Source organism: Psilocybe cubensis, chromosome 8 (genome assembly GCF_017499595.1).
Source record: "Psilocybe cubensis strain MGC-MH-2018 chromosome 8, whole genome shotgun sequence".
In the NCBI taxonomy this organism is placed as follows: domain Eukaryota; kingdom Fungi; phylum Basidiomycota; class Agaricomycetes; order Agaricales; family Agrocybaceae; genus Psilocybe; species Psilocybe cubensis.
In genome coordinates, this window is record NC_063006.1 from 1,168,338 (window position 1) to 1,194,616 (window position 26,279).

The window sequence follows — 26,279 nt, forward strand, 5'->3', positions numbered from 1 at the left end:
AATATGACCTGTAGCTCCATTCGACCACGATTGACATAAAAAGGCAGCGATCAGGAAGATCAGATGGTATATGATACGACGCCGCTGATGGATGGATCAAGGCAGGAATGCACGAGGTGGAACGCAACAATGGGAATCTGTGAGTAAAGTTGTGCCACTGAGAAAGATCCCCAAGGTTAAGCGCCCGTTTGAGTAATATCCCCCCTGTTTTTGTGAAAGTAGTCGGCTGATTTGTGAGGTGTTACCATTGTGAAGCCATCTTTGAACAGACAAATCGCAAGTAGAACGGAGAAGATCGAATCAGAAATACTGCTGTCCGTTTGTCAGACCCTAATGTTCTTCGGTTCAAAAAAGGTCCACTAAATGGATGTTGTTTCCCAGAAGGGCCAGCCACCTCATGGAACACAAGTGCATCGTGGCTAGGCTGTGTGTAAACGATTGGAGACAGTTATAGAAGAGAGTGGCACTTTTCCTGAATGCAGACCAAGAACACACCACGGATAAAACGAAGTTAAGCAATTTGTCCAAGATGACTCGACGCGATGTAAGAGTCACTTTACGGCCGTCCGAATCACACGGTGAAGGGCAGAGAAAAGGATGGCCTATCCCAATCATGTCCTATCGAAAAAATGCCGATGAGAGAGATCAGGGTCAATAGTCTAGTTATTTAGGGATCTGAATGGGGTCCGCGGAAGACAGAAAACAAACGAACAGGTACACAGATACACACACACCCCGAAATGGTTTTCCACAATGGACCGTAGTACTATCGTATACGCCTTTTGTATAGAGCAACGCTTGATAGAGACTCGTCGGAGCACACAAGAGAAGGAAAGCGATTGTTTTCATCGAGATCTGTCTTTCATATAGCCAATCACAGATAGATGTAATGCACGAAGAATGTAAAGGAGTCCAATAGCGAATGGCGGTGAGTGGGCCTTGTAAATTGCTGACTAAGGGGGTCATTTTTTGTCCACACGTGCGCTTGGTTTGGACTTGGTTTAGACAACCTCTCATCAAACAGACTAGAAAAAGAAAAGAAAAGGGGTAATTCGAATAATGCCATGCATATGTTGCCATTCCACAACCAAAAATAATGTTATACTAATATTAATTATGCACTGCAAGGCAGCATGCAAATGAATTCCAACGTTTTCCCACGAACATTAGGCTGAAGGGCATCTCCGCCTTACCAGCGAGCGAGTACTCTACTCAGTCTGTTGCCTTCTCCGACAACCCATCCCACCCCACAAACTAGATCCCGTTTTTTCCTTTTCATCATCTAAACAGAAGTATTTCCAGCCTCCGACTTCCCGTCGATGGCTAAGAAAAAGGATCCCATAGCTGAGGGGCTTCACACAAGTGCAGAGGCGTATTGGGCTGCTCAGCAGTCTTTGTTGGCAGACCACGGATACCAACTAAGACCAAGGTATCATCCTAATTGGAAACCATCTTGGAAGGGACCATGGAACTTTATATTTAAAGATATGCATGAATGTCCTGATTGGATTGGACTATATGTGCGACGCTTTCCCTAAAGATTTGGTTATAACTGATTTTTGGCCTATAAAGAATCGTAAAGTAATTGACGCGGTCAGGGTAGAAGACGGTGGTAGAGTGGTGATCAAACGAGTCACTCTAGAACTCGACAATGTTCCGTTGTTGCAGCATTTAAACTCTCCAGAGATGCGCAAGGATCCTAGGAATAACGCAGTCCCACTCCTTGATGTGATAATCCCACCAACATCAAACGAAGGAAAAAGCGACCATACGGTCTTCCTTGTTATGCCAATGCTCTTTCCATTGATGTCCTGGCATCTTCCATTTCGACATGTCAAGGAAATCGTGGACGTCTTTGAGCAAGTCATTCAGGTATTGTTCGAGCCGACTTCTAAGTCATTTGCTTATGTGTTGTTTCAGGGAGTTGCTTTTCTACACGAGCATAACATCGCTCATAGGTATGTTACATGTCTGAAATTCTCCGCAATATTCTGTTGATAATTGACGTAATCAATAGAGACGCTTGTAACCTGAACTTCATGATGGATCCAACCGATGTTATCCCTAGCAGTTTTCACCACGGGGACAATTATTATCAGCCTGACGGAAAGACTCGTATTGAATTCAAGGACCGATGTTCAGTCTCTCGTGTCAAATACTACATCATCGATTTTGAGTTTGCAAACTATTTCCCCAATAACAAACTCTGTGTCGGACTTTATGGACAGCAAAAAGACGTTCCCGAAATGTCCCGCACAGTGCCATATGATCCTTTTAAGCTTGATGTATTCCAGGTTGGAAAATTGATCGAAAAGTTCATCAAGGTAGATTTTTCGCTATTCGACCACTAGTTTGCTGACTGGTTTGCTTCATTACCTTTCAGAAATACGAAGGACTTGATTTCCTCCAACCTTTGTTCGAAGCCATGACTAGACAGGATCCCAAAACAAGACCAACAGCGGCTGAGGCTCTTGACCAGCTGAGGCAGACCGTTTCCTCCCTGACAGATTCCGATATGTCTTCAGAGATCTGGATGAAAGACATGACACCTGGATTACACAGGCTGCAAACCTTGAATGGTACACCTAGGCCTAGCTCCCGTCGTCTATTGTTTGATGGTAGTAAATGCAGACAGCTTTTATCTCAAAGTATCTCTCTTGTGCGACAGAAGATACAATATCGTATATCAAGCTTTTCAACCGTATAGTTGTATAATAAATCTAACAATCCACTCCCATTTAATCGATGTTTATTTTGTCACCATGCATTCCTTTCATTGATTCTTGATGCCCTGGAGGTCATTGATGCTTGATATGCTGCGAGTTGTTGCAAGCTGATACTTAACTAGGAGGTTCTACTTGCACGGCTGTCGTGACTGAATATTCGGCGTATTGGTTCTCAGTCAAGACTTATAAGATAATGAACAGGATAAAAGTCACCTTTCGCTCATTGTCACTCTACTGTATTGCGATGATTGCTGCGAAGACCTTGATGACGTCGGCCTCGCAGGCCATCGTTCTGAGTAATCGATTATAGCCGGGTTTAAATTGTGAGCGCCGAACACCTCAAAGTCGGAGTATCGATGTAAGGTTGTCATAGAGCCAGGGCTACACAATAAGAGGCTCGTCCTGTATTCAAGATCTACACATACCTATCAACTTGATCATACTGCGAAATAGCATGGAAAATTCTCTGTGGAGGAGGCGAAAGTCCCCCAGGCTGCTCAAAATGTTCCGACTCTGGCCTGTATTCGTGACTCTGCACGCTGCCAGCCGCCGAAATGCGTCTAATAGCAAGCAAGATAGTAAAGCATGTTGTCAACATCTTCCATGGATTATACAGTTTAAAACTAACCTTTGAGCAGCTCTATTACCTACATTAAGATGAGATTCCGATACAAATGTTCTTGATTCTCTGTTTTGAGAATCTCGTTCAACTTGGTGATACCATGAGGGTTGAATCCGTCTAAGCTCAGATTAGTCAGGAAAACAATATGTATAAGATTAAGGCTAGCCTTTGTAACATAAAACTTTGGCTAGCGTTGTCGACTGGTGTCTGGGTTGTAGCATACTGTGCTGTCAGGTCCTGGAGACCGACCACACTACAGATACTCGTAAGCCAGTTACCGGTTCAATTACCTCCATATCTCATACCTTCCGGTGACAAATAAATCATTTTCCCCCTCAGAATGACCTGTTTCGTCTGCGTTGGTGTCACGATTGGCCAGAGATACTTCCTAGCAACTAATCAGTATAAAAAGACATGATAATCAAAAACAATACTTGCATTAAAGTGGCTGTCAAGCTCTTCTAATTCCCGTTCGATCTTGAGGATTTCTTCTGCACTTACAGGTTTTTTCGTGAAGAGGCGAAAAATACTTTCCAACTTTGCAGTTAATTTATCAACTTGGCGCTCACGTCTAGATGAAAAGTCCCAATTTAGATGGTTCCATAGTAGAATATAAGGCCTTACAGTGTGAGGCTATCGAGTAAATCCTTTCGATCGGACTCTGGAATATCCGCTGCCTTTATCACTTTACGCTTTGCGGAAATTTGTTGCTTATATCCGCGTAGTTTCGCGAGCTTTTGCTTTCGCGTTTGTAGGAGCTGTTCTTCACGATCTTGTAGGTTGGACATCATATCGGAAATGAAATTAGGTTGCGATTGGAGTTGAATAGAACGCGGCTTTCGAATGCCAGTATTATTCGCCAAAGACAGGTTTTTATAACAAAACCAGGGTGTCTAACATGGCAAGAGTAAGAAGCCATAACCAAGCGACTCACACGGCTCGACCAAAGATGTGGCTCAGCCCAAGGCGAGGCACGACTCTGTGGAGACATATTTGATTGCTTTCCCGGAAGCAGAACCGCATCCACATATTATTCGCCATAAAACAATGGGCGAGACAACCCTAACCACAGCGTCGTGGGTTCAGAATATGACCTGTAGCTCCATTCGACCACGATTGACATAAAAAGACAGCGATCAGGAAGATCAGATGGTATATGATACGACGCCGCTGATGGATGGATCAAGGCAGGAATGCACGAGGTGGAACGCAACAATGGGAATCTGTGAGTAAAGTTGTGCCACTGAGAAAGATCCCCGAGGTTAAGCGCCCGTTTGAGTAATATCCCCCCCTGTTTTTGCGAAAGTAGTCGGCTGATTTGTGAGGTGTTACCATTGTGAAGCCATCTTTGAACAGACAAATCACAAGTAGAACGGAGAAGATCGAATCAGAAATACTGCCGTCGTTTGTCAGACCTACTGTTCTTCGGCTCAAAAAAGGTCCATAAAGTGGATGCTGTTTCCCAGAAGGGCCACCCGCCTCGTGGAACGCAAACGCATCGTGGCTAGACTGTGTGTAAACGAATATAGACACTTGTTGAAGCGAGTGGCACTTTACTGAATGCAGAGCAAGAACAGATCGTGGATAAAACGAAGCTAAGCAATTTGTCCAAGATGACTCGACGCATCTGACTCGACGCAGCTCGACGCGATGTAAGAGTCGATTTACGGCCGTCCGAATCACACGGTGAAGGGCAGAGAATGGATGGTCTATCCCAATCATGTCCTATCGCAAAAAAATGCCGATGATCAGGGTCAATAGTCAAGTTTTCTAGGGGTCTGAATGGAGTCCGCGGAAGACACAGAACAGATGTTCGAACAGGTACACCCAGACACACACAGCCTGAGCGAAATATGGTTTTCCACGATGGACCGTGGTACAATTGTATGCAGTGTGCCACAGAATCCCAGTGCAGTGTGGAGCAGCACATGATAGTAGAGGCCCGTCGGAGTACATCAGAAAAAAAACAATCCTTTTCGTCGGGAGACTGTCTTTCACATATAGGCAATTCCAGATGAGCGATGGCTGCATGCACGAAGAAGGAAAAGGTAAAGCGCGTCCAAGGTGGGAAACGACTTGGAAACATGTGAATTGCTGACTAATGGGGTCATTTTTTGTTCACACGTGCGCTTGGTTTGGACTCTGAAGCCTTCAGCCAGCCGCAGTGTCCCCTCAAGAATTCAATTTCAAAAGTCGTTCAAAAAGACTCGAGCAAGAAAATGAAAAGGGTAAAATATCATGTTGCTATGCTAAAACAATTGGACTCGCAAGGTGAAAAAGGAACGAAGCTTGGGAACGAGAATGCCATTTACCACGGGTAATTGAAAAGTTGAAGCACATTCCAATGAAGATTTTGTCGGCCGTTCAAAACGTATGAATGCAAAAAAAAAAAAACGATCGCATTATTACGTTACAACAGGTAGAGAAACCCGGTATAGTGATAGTGATACAACAAATACCGTAAGACAACCAACAACACAGAGATATAGATAGAGAGTGTGCCGAGATTTCGGAGAGGAAAAGAGACTGTACAAGGAAAGGAAGATCAAGAAGATGCAGTTAAGCATTGAATATGGAGCCGCAGACCTAGCAGTAGCGGTACCAGAGGATTGTGCAAGTCCAAGGCAGAGGGAGCGAGAGAGTAAGGTTCGAATGACCAAAGAAATTGTTCAGAGCAGAGATGAGACAGTAAAAAAGAGAAAAAGCGACTGGGACAGAGTTCGACAGCGGAATTAATAGAGTTACAAAGGGCTATAATGCAAAGTGCAAAATGCGAAGTGTGATGTGATCTAGACAAAAAAAAGAGGAGGAGAATTATACGAAAGCGATGTGAGCGTGGTGAATATATACACAGAGATAATAAAAATACAACAGGACGAAAATGGAAGAAGAGAAAATGAAGAGGAGTAAAAACCGTGCTGTCGTTCGTGGATAATCTTGAGTCTTGACAAAAGATAAAACAATCGCATTATGCGATTGGCTTGGGAGTCGTATTTTTCGTGTCGATAATCGTTTGAGCGAAGGCGAGACAGAATCGTAAAATTTATGATGGGGGCGCAAAATCTCAAAATTTAAGCGCGGGGAGCCGCACGTCTCCAAGAGTTGGCAGAGGCAGCATTTTGAGCCGGAGCAGCAGAAAACTTCCTGCCGCCGACTGGGGCGCGGTACTTGGGTACCTGGCTAGTAGCCTTCGCTTTGTTCTGGTTCTGGCCGGCAGCAGCAGCAGACGTCGCGCCGAGCATGACACCGCCAGTGAGGACGGTGCTGACGCCACCCTGGTAGAGGTACTTGGTGACGTCCTTCTTGTTGCTGTCGACGAAAACTTGAGGAGCCGGCGCAGCAGCGGCGGCGGCAGCGCGTTTGTGGCGCGGAACGAAGATAGGTGCGCGCTGGCTAGAGGGTGCGAGAGCTGGAGCGGAAACGGGGGAAGCAGCTGGCAAAGGCGAAGTCGAAGTAAGAGAAGGCTTTGTGGAAGCCAAGAAATCGAAGGAGGATGCAGAGCATGCAGAGCTAACGCTGCTCTCGTCGTCAGACGAGAAAGAGAAGGTCGAAAAAGTGGACGAGCGGGAGCTCGGCCTGGAGCAGTAGCTGGAGAAGTCCGAATCTGGCGAAGAGGCCAGCTCGGGGGACGAAAGCGGGGACGGGAAAGTGGTCATGTTGGAAATGGGCATGATAAGTTTGGGCGGCTCGATGATGAAGCGCTCGGTCGTGGGTGTGGGTGTCGTGATCGCGCAGTTGGAGATCATAGCGAGGATTTCGTCTGCTTCTCTGTCTTCGCACTCGGATTGGAGCAGCTGCTGGGCGAGAGTGCGGGTCTTGGCGCGTGCGACGGCCGAGTCGACGGTGGCGCGGAGCGCGCTCTGCATCGCAGATTGTTGCTGGTGCTGCTGGCCGAGCTTGCTGATGGGGACCTGGGGCTCGTCGATGTGGAGGCGAGCAATGCGGGTCGGGCGAGCGGGGACAGGTGCAACCTCGGACCAAACGACAATAGTCTGTGGGTACGCGCCGTGGTACACGACCTTGACGCTTTGGGCCTCAATGACGAGGTCGAAGTCGCGTCCGCCCAAGAGTTGCATCCACTCGATCCAGTATACACCGGAGGTGAAGCAAGCAGCCAAAATAGGGCGAGGGGGGAGTGACTTGGCAGACAACTTGAGTGTGAATGCTGCGTGAAGTTTGGGATCGAAGCAGGACCCAAGAGTGGCTCGGAGGACCGTTTGGATACCAGAGACCAAAGCAGGCGATTGGGTGAGAATCAAGGGCCTGGTGAGGAAAGCAATAGCTTGCTCAATGTTGGCAGAGACGGCGATAGATTGAGTAGAAGACATTTTAGTCGTTAAATGGAGAAGAGTTCGTGAGACTTGAGAAACAAATTATCGACCGGCGATGAGAACGTTTGAATGCAGTAACTGAAGATGGGCGTATGAATCTAGAGTCTCGAAAGTGATAATGAAATGATCTAAAAAAGATAAAAGTTTAAATGCCTTGTACCAGCTAATAAACAGGTAAATGAACACACCTCCTGAGATATCGTGAAAAGAGGCGAGCAGAAAATAGTAGTCCAACGAAGCGGTTGAGATGAGATGAGCGGCTTGAGTTATTCAGGAGAGAACCTGTTGAGGGATAGAACGCCGAAACCCAGCTTCATATTTATACATTGCTACGACTGAGGTCCCATTCTTTGTGGTCGGCCTTTGGAAGAGCATTGTCAAGCGGGCCATTGTCTGTTCATTGTTCAGAACAGTGGCTATAGACTCCGAGTGATGGGAGGTTTGATGGCGCTCCGGTGACAGGCCACAGTCACGTGACTCAACTTATTGTGTGCAGACTTTGCACTATCGTCGGTGGCCAAATTGACAACGGCCACAACCATTGTGAGGTGTCTGAAGGCCTGAGGGTATATATTTTCGAGCGCTACGATCATTACCTAACTACGCATTAATACAACTTCAATTTATCACCCTAACAGGGCCGCAATGCCCGTTCACATAGTATCGTACTGAGTAGCAGCTAAACATAAGGAGAATACCAGCATGATATGCGCCCATTACTCAACCATCCTTTATTAAATATTCAAAACACACATCCTGCAGCGCGCACAGTTTAAAATATCATCGCGCCCTGTTCAATTTCAACCACTGCCGATCGATCAACGGTCAAGCGCAACGTTTCAGCCGTGCTTGCGAGTTGCAGTAAAGGCTTTTGGCAAAAGAGCTCTAAGCTCTGATATAATAACAACCGCAGCTCATACTTCTACTGATCGCCTAGTAATGCTCATTTCAGTCGGTGGCACGACGCGTGTATGCCTGAAAATACACCTCAGATGATGGTGTAACTGAGGGCTTCCCTCTTCTCATCAAAAAACCAACGAGGTCAGATGCAACGAGCCACCATTGCGTAGCAAAACCAAAGGAGTTAAGGTAGCAAAAAAGAGCTATCTCATCGGAGGAGTGGGCAATGGGCAAGACACATCAGCCTATCAGTTTATCCTAGTCGTTCTTCTCCCGCCCCTATCCCCTATCCTCTGATAAGGCAAAGGCAACTAACACCCAAATTGTCAGTCGGAGTGTATACAGGGGGAAAACATAGGGGAAATAGATCCATCATGCACCACGGTCTCATGCAAACGAACACCCGTATACCTCATTTCCCCGCTCCCGTCGCCGCTGATGCTGACTGAAAGCAGCTGAAGCAGGTGCGAAACGCGAACCCACTCCACAGAAAAAGAACATTCCCAGACCCCTCCGCAATTTGAAATAAAGGACGAACAAACAGCATGAACACACCCCAAACAAGCGTTGAGAAAGGCGGCAGAAGCAGCCAGCAGCAGCATTAGCACAGACGACAGACGACTTGGACTTTTGATATTGGACACAAGGTCGTCTTCTCCCGTCTTCCAGAATCACCAAGTAGCACGGCGGCCGCCTGCGGACGGAACGCGTCAACACAAAGGCAGGCCAACGACAATTTGCAGAAGCATCCCATGCAACTGACAAAAACCAGCAAGTAATGTCTTAAAGCGCTTCTCAGAGCCTAGCGGAAGACATATTAGATGCATAAATGAAATCCATTGACAGCAGGGCATCGCAACCGAAAGTCTTTTAAATTGCGACAATCCACAATCTGTCCATCGTCTTAAAATTCGAATCGCAGAACACCCCAGACTTCGAGATCGCAAGGTGGAGATAGAACGCTCGTAAGATATGGACGGGTCGGCCATGGCCAAGCATGAGTTTATAGTTTACTCCAAGGTGTTCCTCGGGGTCGTGAAATCGAACCTTGAGAGACGAGGTCGAGATATATTTAGGTGTGGATGGCAGAGAGAAGTCTTCCGGAATACGGAGGCCACATGTGATATCATGATTTATCCAAAGGGATTTTCATTGGCATTGCAGATCCTAAACTGGTTGCGAAATAATACATTTGAGTAAAAAAAAAACATTAACTTTTGAGCTGCAAGAAAAGTTTAGGAAAACCATGAAAGAGAGGTTGGGTAAATGTTACAACCCGTTTTGCGTGTACTGCACCTGGGCCTATGGTGCCATTTGCGAATCTAGTGGTGTAGGCGTGTGTAAGACGCGGAGACCCAATTTTTTTCTATCGTAATCCTTTCAAGGCCATATTTGAACGTGTTCGCGTAGCCCATATGGTATCAATGTCGTGGGTTGAGAGACTGAATGAGGCTAATGAGGTCTAATAGTTTGATTTGTCCTTCGACCGCTCCATAGCTGTCGATAGTCCTTTTAGCCATCGCTTCCCCGACCGAAAGAGAAAAGTGTGGACGTACGATTGTAGTGGAGCAACTTCTCGATCAAGTCGACATGCGTGAGTACCATTCGTCTACAGCAGTACCGTTTAAGCTGCAGTTCGTCGAGTGCGTCTCTACAATTGAAAAGCAAAGCGAGATAACGATAAGACGACGTAAACGAGCCAACGAGACGGAGAGGACTTGCCCTTCACTCATATCCCTAGCCAGTAACTCCAAGTAGGCATTCCACTTGTCACCAATGACCTTTCCGCAGGAGAAGCATCGAACAGGGATGATCTACAAGGGCGAAATTGACGGAGAGAGCTGAGAACAGGCGCGCAAAGAAAGAGAGACTGTGCAGAGCTTACCATTTTCGTGGTGGTTGGGAGGAGAGAATGATGGTGATTAGTCAGCGGTGAGGTGGTCCGGAACCAATCATGATGAAGGAATGTTTTGATCTCCGTTTTGTTTTTTGCCGGGTGATGTTCTCACGATATTCTTCTAGATCGCCGGGTCGGGCGCCCATGTTGGACACTTGGTTTGTTGTCTGGACCAGATCGAAGGCAGAAGGAACCCTCAATTTCATCTTACGGCTGAAGCGAAGATTCAAAAACAACGTTGTCTGTTTCCCTGAGATTCGAAGCCAATCCGTTGGTTTGGTGTTCTCAGGCGGGGCTCCGAGGTCATCGATGGCAGTTTACTGCTCAAGCCATCCTTTGCCAAGGAGCGTTAAACCTCAAAAATTTAAGCTGGGCAGAGAGTCCCCAAGCACCAACAACTACATTCAGATACTGTAGTTTATGTCTAGTCCGCTGAGGACCTTGGAAGGGCACAGTGTCTTGAACAAATATGCTGCATGAGAAACTATCACACCGAATCAGCAGAATATGTCGCGGTTCGCCGACTTGTTGCCGGAAATGTTGCTGAGAATGCCATGAACGACCCAGTGGACCTACAAACGTTGTGCATTTCCATATCGGTCGTGCCGAATGGACAGTTGCATGTGGACGTGTGGGTAGGCGAAACATACGGGGAAATGACGCTGTATGAAGACTTAAAAACACCCATCGAGCTCCCATTCCGAAGACAGCGAAAGTGGTAGGAGGTCGATTGGAAATTGGGCACGATGGTTCGGGCCTAGGATGAGTCCTTGACTGGCGAAGCAACCCTAGTCTTGTTATGGAACTAAATAAAAACTCCGCTCCATCAAAATTAGCTCCGTTTCCGACCTTGTACACGTTCCTCCAAACATATAAATACAACTCTTGCTCACCCTATCTTATTCTTTCTTTGTTTGGCATCCTACCTCCTCACAATTATGCTCCGCTCACCAACCCGTACTTCATTCTCCCCGCCCCCGTCTCCCACTTCGCCCTCTAAAAAGTCCAGGCTAGGCATGGCTGGTGTCGCAAATCTCTTCATTCGCATCAAGCGCCTCGAAGAAAGCGCCCTCGGGAGACACATCACCGTAATTTCATCCGGCGAGCCAAAGACACAGCCGTCCATGACAGATGCCTGCATAGGCCACGACAAGCTCCCAGTGGAATACGTCGACCACTTTGTCTGTGTCGGAGGCGTGAACATCGCTCTCCTGTTGCGCGCCACTAGGTCGGCGCTCGTGGAACACATCGAGGACTTCGGCGCAAACGGACTTATCAATGAGATGTACGTCTCTCGGAGCTCGTGTCTCACAACCCGGCTCTTATACTGACCGTCGTACCATGGCAGGTGGGAGTGCACGATCTCAGGTCCGAAGCAGATGCACAACGGCGCCTACAAGATTCGGGTACGTCTTTTATGCAATTCTTTCAAGCGCCAGTTCGGTGGTATTTACTGTCCTCCGTTCAGGTACGGTATATTGCAGACGCAGTCAAGTCCTCAGTCCCGGATCCTCGACGACCTGTGGCTCTAGACAAGGCCAAGGGTATCCCAGGTCTCATGACCATCATCAAAAGGGGCGACGACTAATTGACCCAGCGAACGTATTCTCGCGAACCCTCACCCACCTATCACCTTGCAACTCCACAAAACCTTCCGAAATTTTACTTCCGAGTCACGACTACCCTATCCCCGGACTTCTTGGCATTCTGTAACACCAGCCCTTCCATAAACGGTTACCCCACTCTCGCTTTCCTATTTTCCTTTCACTGCTCTTTCTACGCTTCTTCTCCCCTGGCTCAACTGCGCATCTACACACCTTGCTTAGCGCTTGTAACAATTTGCTTGTACCATCACCATCACCCTCAAAAACAAAACAACTTACATCCATCCATTATCATCAACATCATATCTCATCTTGCATCATGTTGCCGCATCTTCATCTTTCTCTACGATGAAACCCAACTTCCACAACAACAAAAAAGAATCAACATCCAACGCAATCGCCCATTTTCCACACTGCACATTCTAACTTGTATTTATGCCACACATTTACTTACTCTGCACGCTTTTAAACATCTTCTGAATCAACTGGTAGATATCTTTTTTCTCACTACCGTTCATCGTCAAAGCGGTTCTACACTATACCCACCTTGCTTTTTTTTCTTTTTTTTTTTTTTGCACTAATCGAATTTGACAATGGAATTTGGGCTTTGTTGCTCCCATTTCCGAGATCCCCAAACTGCATGCACTGGCACAAGACTTCCATGGCGACGCTCGCCCCGTTCTGCGTCTTCTGAATCGTTCTTGATTAACCTATGATTAACCATGGCTGTGATTGTGATCGTTGCATCGAGAGCAGGCTTGTACCCCAGGCCATCATGCATCATGATCCATGATCCATGATCATGACTGCAGCTAGCATATAGCACCTGCCACGCACACATGAACAGAATAATAACTGCAGTCAATATCAACAGCTAGTTCGGCTGACCAGCCTCAGTCATAGCAAGACGAAGCTTCTGTCAATTTGACCATGTATGACACACATAGATCCACCGTGAGTCAGCCAGAGTCCTCATTCGCATCATAATACATGTCGTTTGATTTGAAGCTTGAACAGCGTGGGCACTGACAATCATGGATTCATTTAATCATTAATCACCGTGCGGCGTTCTCCAATGAATACGTGGGCTCCAGGCTCTGGTGCTGCTGGTCCAGATGGTGCTGCTGCAGTGGCAACTGTTATGAAAATCAAAATCGTCATCACCCCAACCTACGATGGACACACAAATCGCTACGTATACGATCTGTATCAGAGGCTCTAGAAGCCCGCTAACAATTACATCCCTCTCTCCAAGATTCGAAGTGCGTTGTCGTCGCTATTTGAATCCCTCGTAACTTATTGTGTTGTCGTTTTATCCTGTCAATGTCACAGTCGGGAATTATAATGTATTTACAACATACAATACTGGTTCCATGTCATTGGTCAATGGTACATATACATACTTAATTACTTATACATATCATTCGGCAGCGACGCGAAGCTGATGTGTATAAATTAATATGATCCATCCATCCATCCATGATATATCTCTGGTCCGCTGCTCAGTGCTGCCACCAGTGGGAGATCAGATCAGTGATACTGATACTGATATAAACTCCAAGCATCGCTGATGCTAAACTAAACCCCTCCCAAAAAAAACAAAATAACCGCAGCCTTGGACCGCAGCGTCTATTTTAATGGTTTTGACTCCAGCGCCGGTCACCTCCTCCGGTCGTCCTCGAGGCACAATAAGTTTGGATTTTGACTCTTGGCAAAATGGCGATCGCCATCATCTGGTGCCAAAAATAACTCCCGAGTCTTTGATCATCCTCCCTTCTCATCGCTTCGGATAAAAATATGATAAATATAATCATATGTCCATCCTCGAATGCGTGTCAACATACAAGCTAGCTGTCCCTCGAGCTCCAACGCGTGGGTTATTTTTTGTTGGTTACTTCTTAGTTTCAAGCTGTCTGTTTGCTGGGATATCACATGCGTATGTAAACAGAAGATAGGATTTCACTTTGGAGCTTCAGATTATATTTGCCCATTGAAGCGTGTGGGCTTTGTTGAATGAATAAGACGTTCAAGACCCAGCATCCTTCCATATTCCGATGAGCGAGAAATTCATAAAATATCGACATCATCGGGCAGGCGAAAAACAAATGGGTAACATATACATGAGGCATTTACGCCTCAGACATTGATTTACTTACTTCACACTGTTCATCCTACTTCATTCTTCACGCCAGGGGTACTTTGCAGGGGTAACCAAACAGTCCGTCAATCCACAACATCCAAATTTTCTTTCTTTCTCCTCTCCAGTTCTCCAGACTCAAATTACACTTTCTCCTCACCATCCGCCGGGACCACCCCCTCCGTAATAAGAGTTGCTTGACCCAGGAAACCGTGGTGGTGCATTCCCCTGATACTGATCTGCGCCAGGGAACCCAAACGCGCCAGGTTCAGGAGGAGCTTGCCCACCGTACCCTTCAGGGCCTCCAGGGAACCCAGGCGTGGCTCCAGGGAATCCAGGTGCGGCCCCAGGGAATCCAGGTGCGGCTCCAGGGAAACTCGGTGGTCCGCCATGTCCATGCTCATGGTGGTGGTGGTGATGGTGGTGGTGCTGCTCAGCTCCAGGGAATCCAGGCGTAGCGCCGGGGAAGGAGGGTGCTGCGCCAGGGAAGGAAGGTCCACCGCTGCCGTGGCCGCCTTGACCTCCGCCGTCTGGGAATGAGGGGCCAGCTGTCGGGAACGATTTATTGTCCTGGCCGTAGGACGGAGCGTAAGAGGGCGCGTACCCTCCTGAATGCTGACGCTGGGGAGGCGGCGGTCCATGCGAAGGAGGTGGAGGGGCCTGTCCACCATATGATGTGGGAGGAGGGCCGGAAGGCGCACCGTATCCTCCAGCAGCAGGCGGAGGAGGTCCCTGGCCATACCCTCCTGACGCTCCAGGGAAGCCCGACCCAGGTATCTCGCGGCTCTGACCCCCGAAAAGACTCTGCGCCTGTGCAACTCCCGGCACATTGGATGCATACCCTGCAAGAGTATGCTGGAACTGATGTGCTTGGGTTTCAGCGAAAGAGCCTTGCGATTCGGGAGCCCCGCCTTCTCCAGCCAAACGGATGTTCTTGTGGTTTCGCACCGAGTCTTTGGAAAGGCGTTGGATGACGGAGTGCTGGTTCTGTACCTTGGAGAACCAGTCTTTCATGCATTGTAACATTTCTCTTTGTATTTGAGAGTTGGGGTTGTGGAAATCAGGGTGGAACCTAGGAATAATATTCAAATCAGATCCGTTATTTTTGAATATGCCGAGGAAACTTACAGGCATTGAAGAATGTCTTCTGTGATTTGATGAACATCCTTCGAGTTATCGTCCCAGGCTGCACTGATCAACTTGACACTGTGGGCCTGGAAAATAGTTGGTTTGAGAGTATGAATCTAAAGCCATACTTAAACGACTTACAACAATGATTCTAGCGATTTGTCCGGCAGGTTCATTGAGAATGAGATTCTGAATTTCGTTAACTTCCATTCTTCATCGGGAAAGTAGAAAATACTCACAAAATGGTCTTTACTCAAGAACGAATGAGTTGGGTCAGACTAAAAGAAGTCAGTCTAGACCATGGTATATAAAATGCACCAGAACTCACTGCTCTAGGGTCGTTGAAAACTTCGTACTGATCTTGATTATCAATGACTTCTCCAGACACGCTTTGAAGTCCGGACGTGGCTGACTTGAGGATAGGTTTCAAGAATGGCTGATAAACACAGAAACATTAGCATGAATATTTTCAGTCACTAAATATTGCGCATATATTCACCTCCAAAGTTGTGAAGACAAATACTGTCATATGATTATTCCATTAGCACTAATTTCTTCGTATGTTAAGCATCAGTTACCTGAGATGGAATCCATGAGCTTCTCAATCAAAGGGCCGAGACCAGGGATTTTCTCTGCCAAAACAGGGCATTCAGTTGATCGCCATAACAAGAGGAAATAAAATGTTACCGATGGTCTTCGAGATCTTTTTGACAACTGCCCAATACAAGATCGATTAAACAAAACATGATTATCCTTGCATTTCAGTCTCAACTCACCAGAGTCCCTGAAAGTCAACACTTGCCAAAGCACAGCATGCAATTCTTGTGGGCTCATTTGATCAGGGTTTTTACCACCAGCTGCAGGACCAGCTCTGATTCTTTCGATGTTATCTAGATCTCTGCTCATGTCGTTTCCAGCACCTCCAGGGATGCTGAAGAACAAATCGCGCAGGGCATCGGCTGGGTTGAGAATAGGTCCACCGGGTCCGCGGGTTTGCGAGAGGGATTTGGTGCGTGCAGAGTCGAGCTCTTTGTTCAGATCTGTGACTGACGCCTATTATTGAAGAAAAATGTGAGGATTGTCAAATTAGCACCGTCGACCGATTACGGCATAAGGCAGCTGCTTACGGAACTCTATGAAGCAAGAACGGATATAGAAACCAAGTCGATCGGTCAGTTCAATTCCATCTACGGAAGGGAATTCAAGAGACCGACTTACGAGATGATCGCTGGCCTCTGATAGTATATCAAAACAGGGAAGAGCAGCCACGACAAAATTAAGAGGATATAGATAGTTAGAAGAAGCCATTTAACGTACCCCCGAGCAAAGAGTGAATGAAATCGCTAGAACCGAAGGATCCAGTGACGATAGGTGCGACCCATTTGCCATTGGGTGCCTGGATGCGGACCTGGTCGCCCACATGCGTGAAGACCTGTTCGTGACCCATAGATACGAGTGCAAGCTCGCAAAAGTTGGAATGTGCAGAGAAATCTTCAAGGGTGTGCAGCTATCCATATAGCAATAAGAGCAAGAATTTGAGAAGATTTTTGGATAAGACATACAGCCTGGCCGAGCAGCCTGAAGGCTTCGTATTCATCAGCTTTGTCCCCAGTTGCACGATTTTGTCTGCCTCTGTGGATGCACTGCTCGAGAGTGCGTCGAACTAAAGCTTTAGAGGTATCCCAGGGACCATTTTCTGAGATGGATGTGTGAGTAGGCTCATTCAATCTACATATCAATGCTGAAATCTAACCGTTTGCAATGTAATTCTTCATTCCGGTCCTGGGATCGATTTCGAGTTCTTGGGGCTGCAAGCTCATTAAGCACAAAATAAAGGCAGAATGAATTCTGGTAGGACACACATTTACAGGTCCACGAAGCTTTGGGTGATATTGTCTGGGGTCTTCGCCTGCTCCGTAGCCTTTTGGGTTATCAATGTGTTCAGTCTGGCGTAAATACAGGTTTTATTCAGCAGTGCAAATGAGAGAACACAATGAGCATCATACCGGAAGGTATACTCCCAAGCGTTCTTCAGTAACTTCAAATTCATGGGTCGCGTATCCGTGAGCCTGGAAAATGTATTAACTTTTGATCATATATGACAGAACATTGCGTACCAAAAATCCCAAGGCTATGCAAAGGTTGATAATGGTCTACAGCATCCGGATTCATCATAAACGCAAGATCAGCAGCTGGCATTGGCACACACACCTGAAGCTGAAGCTTCTTCAACGATGCAATATCCACCGCTTGACTATAGTCGCGCAGCCAGTTTCTACAATACGCCGCGTCGAACGCCATCGTCAATGATCGTGTGATCGGCTAGATTACAGTGCGCAGCAATGGAAACGCACCCGAAGTACACTCGCTTGACATCGAGTCCGTTGAATTTTTTGCCTTTGGATATCAAACTAGCGAGCGCAAAGCCTCCGCCGGCGCCACGTTTAACGAGATCGGAGAGAATGTCTTCCTATGTGGTAGAAACGAGCAGTAGGAAACCACGGAGTCGGGAGGTGGATATCTAGTCAGCAGAGAGGCATTAAACAGTGCATGACCGGGAGCTTTCGTACAATATCTCCATGTCTGAAGGCCCTTCCTTCCATGTACGCAAATCTGTAAACAAAAAATACATTATCTGTACACAACTCGTCAAAAATCCGGAGATCGCTGGGCGTACGATGGAATATTTCCCGCTCCGAACGCATACACTCCATTGTTAGCGAGGCAGAACGCAAAGATGACGAAGAGAATCAACAGAAATGGGGGCGATTTGCTGGCCATTGTCGCACGACCAGATGTGAGAGTGGATTTAATGTAGTGGTTGTGGATAAAGCGCTGTGGAGGCAGTGAAATTGGAAAATGCTACGACCCTTGTCAACATTTACGAAAGCGGTGATGGTGCGCGGCCCGAAAAGGCATATCTTTAGGGGCCAAAGCGATGTCATCGAGCACTTGAAAACAGCCACGACGATTGCTACCGATCCCTCGATATGAAAGCTTGCTTGACCTTGATTTATGCTCATTCCAAAGCTGAACACAACTTGTGTGACTTTTCGAACTCTAAAAGCTTATTCTGGCTGATCTTGACAATGACAAGTTTCCCAAGTTTAAACTATTGTTGCTCGACTCTCGAGAATCTATTGATTCTATGCATGAAGGGAGGCTATGTCTATCGCGTAGCTTGGCTCATACCTCAAGGCCCAAGGACATTCAAGCACTTCATCATCTGGCGCCCAGCCTCAAGTCCAGCCCAACTCTGGAGTGACGCGTATAGCCTTTAACTTGTCTTTTACATCGTTGTCTGGAATTAAACTGTCAACGGCCGACTTATGCAGCTCAGAACCAATCGACTATGGAATATAATTTATATTAAGATGAGGCCATGACTTTTATCAAAGAACAACCTAGATGGGGGAGCATACAAAAGAACTCGCTTGGTCGTTAAAGCCGAGACTTCCATCTGAAGCATAGACATTGAAGAAGTTCCATTGACCGCCCTGCAGAAAGATATATTTCGTCCCAGTGCACGAATAATCACTAAAAGCGGCACATAAAGTAAGTTCACTTCATCTCCTTTACACACGACCTATGCGTGGTTTTTACGAGCAGTAAGCGACTTACTTGTAGAAGGTGCACACGAATCCGTATGGAATGGTGGCAGCGCTCGCCTGCTTGTCCAAGAAGGACAGACCCCCGGTGAAATTGACGCAGCTGTCGCTCACAGCCGGAATATTGACACAGTTTCCATCAACATCGACACACACTTCGACTGTGGGCGCAGCATCCTGGAATGTATTGATACAGAGGATGAATAAATCTGACAGCACTCAGTGAGATATGCTTGGGAAATTACTCACAGCACCTCTTGCAACATTGTCGGCTTCAACAACAGGCTTCGCTCTAGCTGCAGAAGCAGCGACGAGGGCAGTCACAAAGAGAGCGAAAGTACGGCTGAACATGAGATTGAGGCAGCTGAACGGATAGTTATCAAGTTCCTTGTCGAGGGATGTTGAATATCGTCTTGATTACTGCTCTTTTATACTTACCAATTCTTGGAAGACTAACAGCTTCTCCTCCACTTTGAAGTTTTGGCGTTAGTCTATTCCGGAGCATCGATGCCAGTCTAGAAGCTCCAACAAAACAAACGCATTGACATTCTTTGCAATAGATAAATTTTAGATTATCAAAACGACCATTCGCCGGGTCAAACTGAACCAAATGTCAAGTAGAAGCCCACCAAATGCTTAATAAAACAATATCAGCCACTAACTCTCGGGCAACACCCCTCATAACTCCGATGATATACATTCGTCCTGGAATCCTTTCAGGCCTGTGGAGCATCAAAACGGTAGAACATACTATAACTTGTACGATAAACGTGGCCCCAAATCCCTTCAGAGTTTCTACAACGCTAGCTTGCTAGAGTTCCGCTTGTTCCTTTGCGTCTTCCTACGTCCTGCTGGGCGGTGGTTCTTATTTTTTTGACTCTGGAGGCAGAATATGTATTGAAAGTAAATGCAATGGGAGAGCAAAGTGTAACTAGGACAGACAACGTGCAAATAAAAGAACGCCCAGACGGGACTAACGACGACGACAACAAAAACCAGTAGCGTAGAGGGAGCGGAAGGTAACGGTGGAAGTGGCGATGGCGATGGTGTATGTGTGTGTGTGTGCGTGCGGTGTTTAAGGTATGCGGTATGTGTGTGTGTATGTGTGGTTACAACAACAAAGAGTGAGCGAGTGAGAGAGTAGTGTAGATTGACAAAAAAGCGCATATGACGGTTGACAAAATGAAAGGAGGAATAGAAAGAAGACAAGGGGTGTAGCGCTAGCTTTTGGTGTCGCTGCCGATGGCTCGAAAAAAGCGCGAGAAAGGTAGTAAAAATGATGATAAGAAAAGGGTAATGGAAGAAGATTTCGACAAAAAGGAAGTAGCTTAACATACTGCCCGTCCCCAAACCATCGAATCATCATAATGAAAATAGGAAAAAAACCAAAAGAAAAAAGTTCCATCATCAAAAGTATCATCAAGTCATCATCGGAAGTCCACCTGAACATGCTTACTTGGGGGTGCTGGCACCACCCCGTCCACCCCTTCCTCCACCACGTCCGCGACCTGCAGGAGAACCGCGACCATCACCGTTTACAGCTGGAGCACCACCACGGGGCCTGGTTGGAGGCCTGTCGCCGCGTTCCTTCTTGGTCTCAACGGAGATCCTAAGCTGTCCAGCGTCACCGCCAACATCGATCCAGATACCGCCTTCACCTCCTTGGTGCTGGGTCAACGAGGCAATGATAGCACGCTTCGCAGATTCGACACTCTGGAATTCAATGAAGGCGCAAGCTTTAGCACGAACAATTTCGAGCTCCTTGATCGGTCCGAAGCGCGATGACAAGGTAGTTTGCAGGGCAGCTTGAGAAACGGGTTCAGTAACGCCCTAGTATAAAGTAATTAGCACAAAAGGAAGAATATAGAATAACAACTACAAGCTTACCTTGACGAAGCATTGAGCGGTATTGACGCTTTGCACAGCAAGATAGGCAGGGTGCTCGTGGCGACCATTGGCTTGTTGACCTTGCTGTTGGCTCTGCGGGCGCTGGGCAGGTGAAGCAGCAGGTGCGGGTGCCTTAGGAGCAGGGGCGCTAGATGGCTGAGTAGAAAGTGTCTCAGTAGTACCACGCGATTCCTGGGCGACGGCGGCACCCCACTTCTTGGGGTTAGAGGCAGCGAGAGAAGCCCAAGATCTTGGAACAGCAGGAGCGGCAGGTTGAGGGGGAGGGGCAGCGGCAACGGGAGGAGCAGGTCGTGCGGGTTGAACAGGTGCAGCAGGTGCAGCAGCGGGGGTAGGTGCAGGTGCAGGTGCGGCAGGTGTGGGTGCAGGAGCAGGCTGCTGTTGAGGAGCGGGTGTCGGGGCGGGGGAAGGTTCGGTGACGACAGGTGCAGGTTTTTCGGCCTCCGGTGTGTGGATGCCATTTGGCTGGGGGGCAGCAGCAGCAGCAGCAGGTGGTTGTTGCTGCTCAGGTGCAGGGGTGGGGGTTTGAGTGGTGGGAGGCTCGGCAACAGCTTCGACAGGGGCAGGCTCCTCGACGGGAGTAGGTTCGACTGGGGCAGGTTCAACCACAGCTGGGGGTGGCGTTGGCTCACGAATGGGCTCATGGACGGGCTCGGGGACGTGAGCTGGCTGGGCAGGTGTGGCGGGCTCAGAAGCAGGCTCGTACTCGTCCTCGAATTCATCACCCTCGACAGTCTCTTCCTTTAGGAATCGGAAGATGTCGTTAAGGACGAAATAGCCGTTGGGCTGCTCGGCGAGGAAAAAGGTCTGAACAAACTTGCGCCATGGGTCTCCGTGGTTGGACATTTCACCAATAACCTGTATTATGATGCCGCCATTGGCAGAAGACTGGGCGTCAACCGAGTGAATGAAGACTTTGCAATCCTCAAAGCCGATGGAGGTGATTTTGTTGTGAATTTCCTGGAAAAAAGGGTCAATACGAGTGGCACGTCATCACAAAACCCAACATGATTTTAGCAAAAAAAGTGGGCAAAACATGAGGCAGAACTATGAAAGCAAACAGAAAAAGAAAGAGGATGCTGTATGCAATAACAAAAGAGATCCGAGAGGTGCCTTGCGTGGCGGCCGTTTTAAGCAAAACAGCGAGGTCGTACCCCAAGCAGCGGCACATACTCATCTCGCCCCGCGCCACACATCTCGTCAAAGGCAACCGACGGAAAAAGAGAACTTAAAGCTTATACCCAGATAGGCAGAGCACTAACCTGCTGTCCAAAGCATGGCTTCATATCCTCACCCTCGGTGCCGTGGATGAAGGTGGAGTTTTTGTTGTAGAAGCAATGAAGACGCTGGGGCTCTTTGTTGACAAAGGTATAATACTGAGGTACGAACTGCCATCCGACTTCAGAAGGGACAACATTCTGGTGCTGGGAGGAGGTGGTGCTTGAAGAAGACATGATGATGACTAGATAAAGTTGGGTAGACGCGCGTCAGATATGCGACCCGAGAGCATGATTAAGGTGCAAGGCGAGCATCACGTACCGAGAAGAAATAAGATGAAACGGAAAGAAAAGGACTCTAAAAGAGAAAATGCGAGGAAGCTGGGCTGGGAGTGTGTGGGGAGTGTGTCAACGACGACAAGCAACAGTCAACTTGAAAAATATTTCGCAATCCTCTCGGCTATTGCCGGACCAACCATTTCGCTCTATTAGGCAGTCACTGACTCACCCTCGCTGCCGGCATCTACACACATCCACACAATTCACAGAAAATACATGTATTTGGTGCCTTGTAGTTGGAAATAGACGTGCTACGTCACCCAAAACTGTGGTTAACGTACAATTAGTTGGACTATTATACCCAAGGTACCCGGGGTGTTGTTTTTACAAGATCAATACACACTATTGGGTACTTAAACGGTAGAATCACGGCTTGAGATAGCCTCATTGGCCAAAATCACTGTAACACGCCTTTCAAGAACTGTGCTAACGGCAGAATTCCGTCTTTCTTATGATTCAAATTATGTCCGTCTTCAAAATTGACAACGAACGATACAAGAAACGAGATAAAAAAAAGAAAAGCTGAACCCAAAGAACGAACCAGAGAACGAAAGATGAAGAGTAAAAAAGCATAACAGAAAGCGATCCAGAATTGTCCACAATCAACAACTGCCCAAAGAAATGATAACCAAGATTATCAAGTGTTGGGAGAGACCGATGCACAGAAAACAAGGGGTATAGTGATTAACGGACGCTTAATGGTCCAGGAAAGAAAAGATACGGGACAAGGGAGGGTGGCAAAAAAGGAAAGGACGCGATTTGTTGTGCTTTTCTTCGTGCGCTGGGTGCATGCGCACTGCAAGGGCGGAGATACATGTGATCGGGAAAAGGCACCCCTTATAATTCGTGGCTTTGACCAGATACAGCGTGGTAGTGGACGTAGAGTTCAAAAGAAGTCTTATTGTTGTTTTCGTGAATGGATGGATGCGACCAGCGGTTGGTTGGTGGTTGTTCATATCGTGACATGGTTGTACAGAGGGTAAAACTAGTACAGAGACAGCAACTTTAGAACGCGTCCATGTGCATGCATGAGAATAAGTTCAACTCACCTACAGAGAAAGACATTCTATAAATTAACGGCAATTATGTAATGGGTGCAGGTTGGAACGACATGATCTCTTCATAGAGAAGCTCTTTTAATTGCTCTCTGCTAATATCATCTTTGTGTACTATGAAATCACGCATCAACGTCATAGATAAAGTCGGGAGTAGCGATAATAACTCACAGTCGAATTCGAAGAACTCCGGGTCGAGGGGAGGTGCGACAGGCTCGTCGTCTGGGTCGTGCTATCGGAAGATGGTAGGCTTAGAGACGATAGCTATACCTACCAGAGGTAAAAACTTACGTATGCTTCTAGGTATGGGTGGGCAAGGGCATCTTCAACTGTGATGCGTTTCTTTGGGTCGAATGTCTGTGGAATAGTCAGCAGGAGGCCTCGTGATCGTTAACAATTAGTGCGCACCAAAGTTTTGGTCAAGAAGTCGACGGCAAGGGGATTGGCGTTGGGGAAAAGTGTGGCAAATGGTCGACGTTTACGGAAGGGCAGGGCGCGGATGTAGTCCCGAGACCTCCGAGTGGTGATAGCGTAAAATTCGTCGAGCGTGGGGGTACCCAGCACATCCAAAATGAGGGTCAGCTGGTGGTGGTAGTCCCTTCCCGGGAACAAAGGTTTCCCTGATAGCATCTCCGCCAAAATACATCCAACAGACCATACATCAATGGCCTAGTTAAGTACGAAAAGACATCAGAACAGATGAGTCTGATTAGAATACCGCCTGTACGCACTTTCGTGTACTGTTTGAACGTCAACATGATTTCGGGTGCTCTGTACCACCGCGTCGCCACATATTCTGTCATAAACCCGGTTTCTGTGCCAGAAGGTTCCGCGGTCTTAACAGACCGCGCGAGACCAAAATCGCAGACTTTGAGATCACAGTTGGCGTTGAGGAGGAGATTGGAGGGTTTGAGGTCACGATGAATAACATCGGCCGAGTGCAGAGCTTTCAGTGCGCGCAGAGTCTGGTAGATGAAATACTGAGCGTGATCATCAGATAAATCCTGTGTTCGAATGACACGGTGCATGTCGGTCTCCATCAACTCTTGAATCACTAGACATTCGAAATGCATTGATAAGCTCAGAAATAAATAGGCAAAATATGGAACTAGGGCGTACAATAGACCTCCTTGAAAGCCTCTATTGATGGAGGCTTGATGATGTCCAAAATCGAGATAATCTTGGGAACATGAGCATGGCCGCTGGGAAGAAACGGAGAGATCGTGGACACACATTCTCGCTAACACCAGCTTCGCTCAAAAACTTGAGCAGCTTCAATTCGCGCAGCGTCCTGAGACAGAACATGGAGTGATCAAACGGCGCGATCTTCTTGATAGCAACCTTGCGTCCACTGGGCCTGTGCACAGCAGAGCAGACGATTCCGTAAGCGCCTTCACCGACGACATCCAAAACCTGGTATTGAGTCCCTAGAGGCGCATAGGAGTCAGCCACCGTTACGATAGGGGTACTGGGACCTGATCGCACCGACGTTGAACCGCACTTTTCGTGGAGCTGGAGCGGCAGCGGGTGGTGCGCCATTTTTTGCCTTTGCGGCGGGCTGGGCCTGAGCTGCTGGTGCTGGTGCAGGATCTGGCATGGTGGTATAAGGAAAGGAAAGGTTTTGAGATGGCCTGAGGGTGAAAACGGATGAAAGGATGGACCAAGAGAAGAAGACAACAAAGGCGTTATATAAGAAGATGGAACAATAACAAGTGATCTACAAAACTCTGTGACTTTGTCTTGTAAGGATTTCAAGTGCCGTAAAATGCACAAGCCTCATCAGCACTGGTCTTCCTTGGAAGACTTCAGATTGATTCCCACATCCGTCGCCTTTCCCAGTTCGGTCTTGTTGTCTAGAGGACACTTGCCGTCACTATAGTAACAGTATACAGCAGCTTCGTTGGTAGGCAACCACTGCACTCCTATGTATTAATTTTCTCCCTCCTAGGTGTATATGTCTGCTAAACTTGAACTTGAATCAATCTGTTAGGACCGACATCATGATATGATCAGATTCATGTAACTCCAGTCTTCATACCGGCAAGCCTCGCCTTTTTCGGTCTCCCAACTGCTAAACTTGAAACTTGTGTAGCTTCCGTTTGCAAGCCGACGCGACGCTGACTGTCCATGCGGGATCGACAGGTGGCTGAATCCTGTATTGTACGTTGTGGGCTGCATCACTCGTTTTCCCGAATTTCCACTGACCAATGGTAAGGTGCCTAAATATTCTAAAAAAGTCGCCGCCATCAAAAATACATCTCTATCATCTTTCCAGCTGCATGACTTGCGAAACTGCCTCAGGTTTGGAACGGTGACATTGGCTGACGGGTCCTGGGTCTGATATTGACACACCCTTTGCGGGGAGAAAGGAATAAAGAATCCACGGCGTGTCTTCTTGTCCCTGATATGCACTCTCTGGCCTGGCGGGTCATCGATTCGCGACGACAACTCCCGAGAAACAAGGCCCGAACTTGTGGGTTTTCTGGAACCTCGTGCGTATTCTGCCGATCTTACCAATGATCACAATTTGAGTACGCGTTCTGAGTCCAACTACCAGGTGCCAAAAGGAAATGCAGAGCAATTTGCGCTATCATTCGGTATGTCTACCGATATTGCTTCACGCTGCTGAACGCATAAAGCCCCGTAGGTCGAACCTTATCTGTGCACAGTCTGACCTCGACTCAACAGCGTTCGCATTGACGTGTAACTTGGTATGGCACCGGTGTACTTCCTCTCATGCAGCATCTCTTCAATTGGTGTTTCATGCGTTAGATGATCTCTAGTCTGTCAGAATCTAAGGGAATTGATCG

At 47.5% G+C, this 26,279-nt stretch overlaps 8 protein-coding genes across 8 annotated transcripts; 2 read left to right on the plus strand and 6 right to left on the minus strand.

The window, feature by feature from the left end:
- Positions 1–1,319: 1,319 nt before the first annotated feature.
- Positions 1,320–2,715, plus strand: JR316_0008879 (uncharacterized protein; the record flags this gene model as incomplete). The annotated part of the gene is made up of 6 exons (XM_047894590.1): positions 1,320–1,520; positions 1,573–1,872; positions 1,921–1,958; positions 2,018–2,324; positions 2,384–2,648; positions 2,708–2,715. 6 exons carry the CDS (start codon positions 1,320–1,322, stop codon positions 2,713–2,715), a joined length of 1,119 nt encoding a protein of 372 aa, XP_047746049.1.
- A 426-nt stretch (positions 2,716–3,141) lies between these two features.
- On the minus strand, positions 3,142–4,136 carry JR316_0008880 (uncharacterized protein; the record flags this gene model as incomplete). The annotated part of the gene is made up of 5 exons (XM_047894591.1): positions 3,142–3,286; positions 3,378–3,470; positions 3,654–3,736; positions 3,778–3,919; positions 3,973–4,136. The coding sequence occupies 5 exons, from the start codon at positions 4,134–4,136 to the stop codon at positions 3,142–3,144; spliced, it is 627 nt and encodes a 208-aa protein (XP_047746050.1).
- A 2,283-nt stretch (positions 4,137–6,419) lies between these two features.
- JR316_0008881 (uncharacterized protein) lies at positions 6,420–7,676 on the minus strand (the record flags this gene model as incomplete). Its single annotated transcript, XM_047894592.1, has 1 exon — positions 6,420–7,676. The coding sequence occupies one exon, from the start codon at positions 7,674–7,676 to the stop codon at positions 6,420–6,422; it is 1,257 nt and encodes a 418-aa protein (XP_047746051.1).
- Positions 7,677–11,414: 3,738 nt separating this feature from the next.
- Positions 11,415–12,064, plus strand: JR316_0008882 (uncharacterized protein; the record flags this gene model as incomplete). Its single annotated transcript, XM_047894593.1, has 3 exons — positions 11,415–11,761; positions 11,825–11,882; positions 11,945–12,064. The coding sequence occupies 3 exons, from the start codon at positions 11,415–11,417 to the stop codon at positions 12,062–12,064; spliced, it is 525 nt and encodes a 174-aa protein (XP_047746052.1).
- A 2,309-nt stretch (positions 12,065–14,373) lies between these two features.
- Positions 14,374–18,126, minus strand: JR316_0008883 (uncharacterized protein; the record flags this gene model as incomplete). Its single annotated transcript, XM_047894594.1, has 20 exons — positions 14,374–15,289; positions 15,346–15,431; positions 15,487–15,534; positions 15,585–15,623; positions 15,674–15,781; positions 15,845–15,867; positions 15,924–15,977; positions 16,033–16,059; positions 16,122–16,398; positions 16,564–16,580; positions 16,663–16,852; positions 16,908–17,041; positions 17,099–17,153; positions 17,208–17,291; positions 17,352–17,414; positions 17,463–17,498; positions 17,557–17,620; positions 17,700–17,815; positions 17,916–17,958; positions 18,023–18,126. The coding sequence occupies 20 exons, from the start codon at positions 18,124–18,126 to the stop codon at positions 14,374–14,376; spliced, it is 2,484 nt and encodes an 827-aa protein (XP_047746053.1).
- Positions 18,127–18,962: 836 nt separating this feature from the next.
- JR316_0008884 (uncharacterized protein) lies at positions 18,963–19,304 on the minus strand (the record flags this gene model as incomplete). Its single annotated transcript, XM_047894595.1, has 2 exons — positions 18,963–19,130; positions 19,203–19,304. The coding sequence occupies 2 exons, from the start codon at positions 19,302–19,304 to the stop codon at positions 18,963–18,965; spliced, it is 270 nt and encodes an 89-aa protein (XP_047746054.1).
- Positions 19,305–20,405: 1,101 nt separating this feature from the next.
- On the minus strand, positions 20,406–22,312 carry JR316_0008885 (Putative G3BP-like protein; the record flags this gene model as incomplete). Its single annotated transcript, XM_047894596.1, has 3 exons — positions 20,406–20,783; positions 20,841–21,818; positions 22,121–22,312. 3 exons carry the CDS (start codon positions 22,310–22,312, stop codon positions 20,406–20,408), a joined length of 1,548 nt encoding a protein of 515 aa, XP_047746055.1.
- Positions 22,313–23,497: 1,185 nt separating this feature from the next.
- Positions 23,498–25,066, minus strand: JR316_0008886 (Mitogen-activated protein kinase; the record flags this gene model as incomplete). Its single annotated transcript, XM_047894597.1, has 8 exons — positions 23,498–23,583; positions 23,641–23,701; positions 23,761–23,826; positions 23,878–24,138; positions 24,201–24,523; positions 24,589–24,649; positions 24,703–24,896; positions 24,955–25,066. The coding sequence occupies 8 exons, from the start codon at positions 25,064–25,066 to the stop codon at positions 23,498–23,500; spliced, it is 1,164 nt and encodes a 387-aa protein (XP_047746056.1).
- Between the last annotated feature and the right edge of the window lie 1,213 nt (positions 25,067–26,279).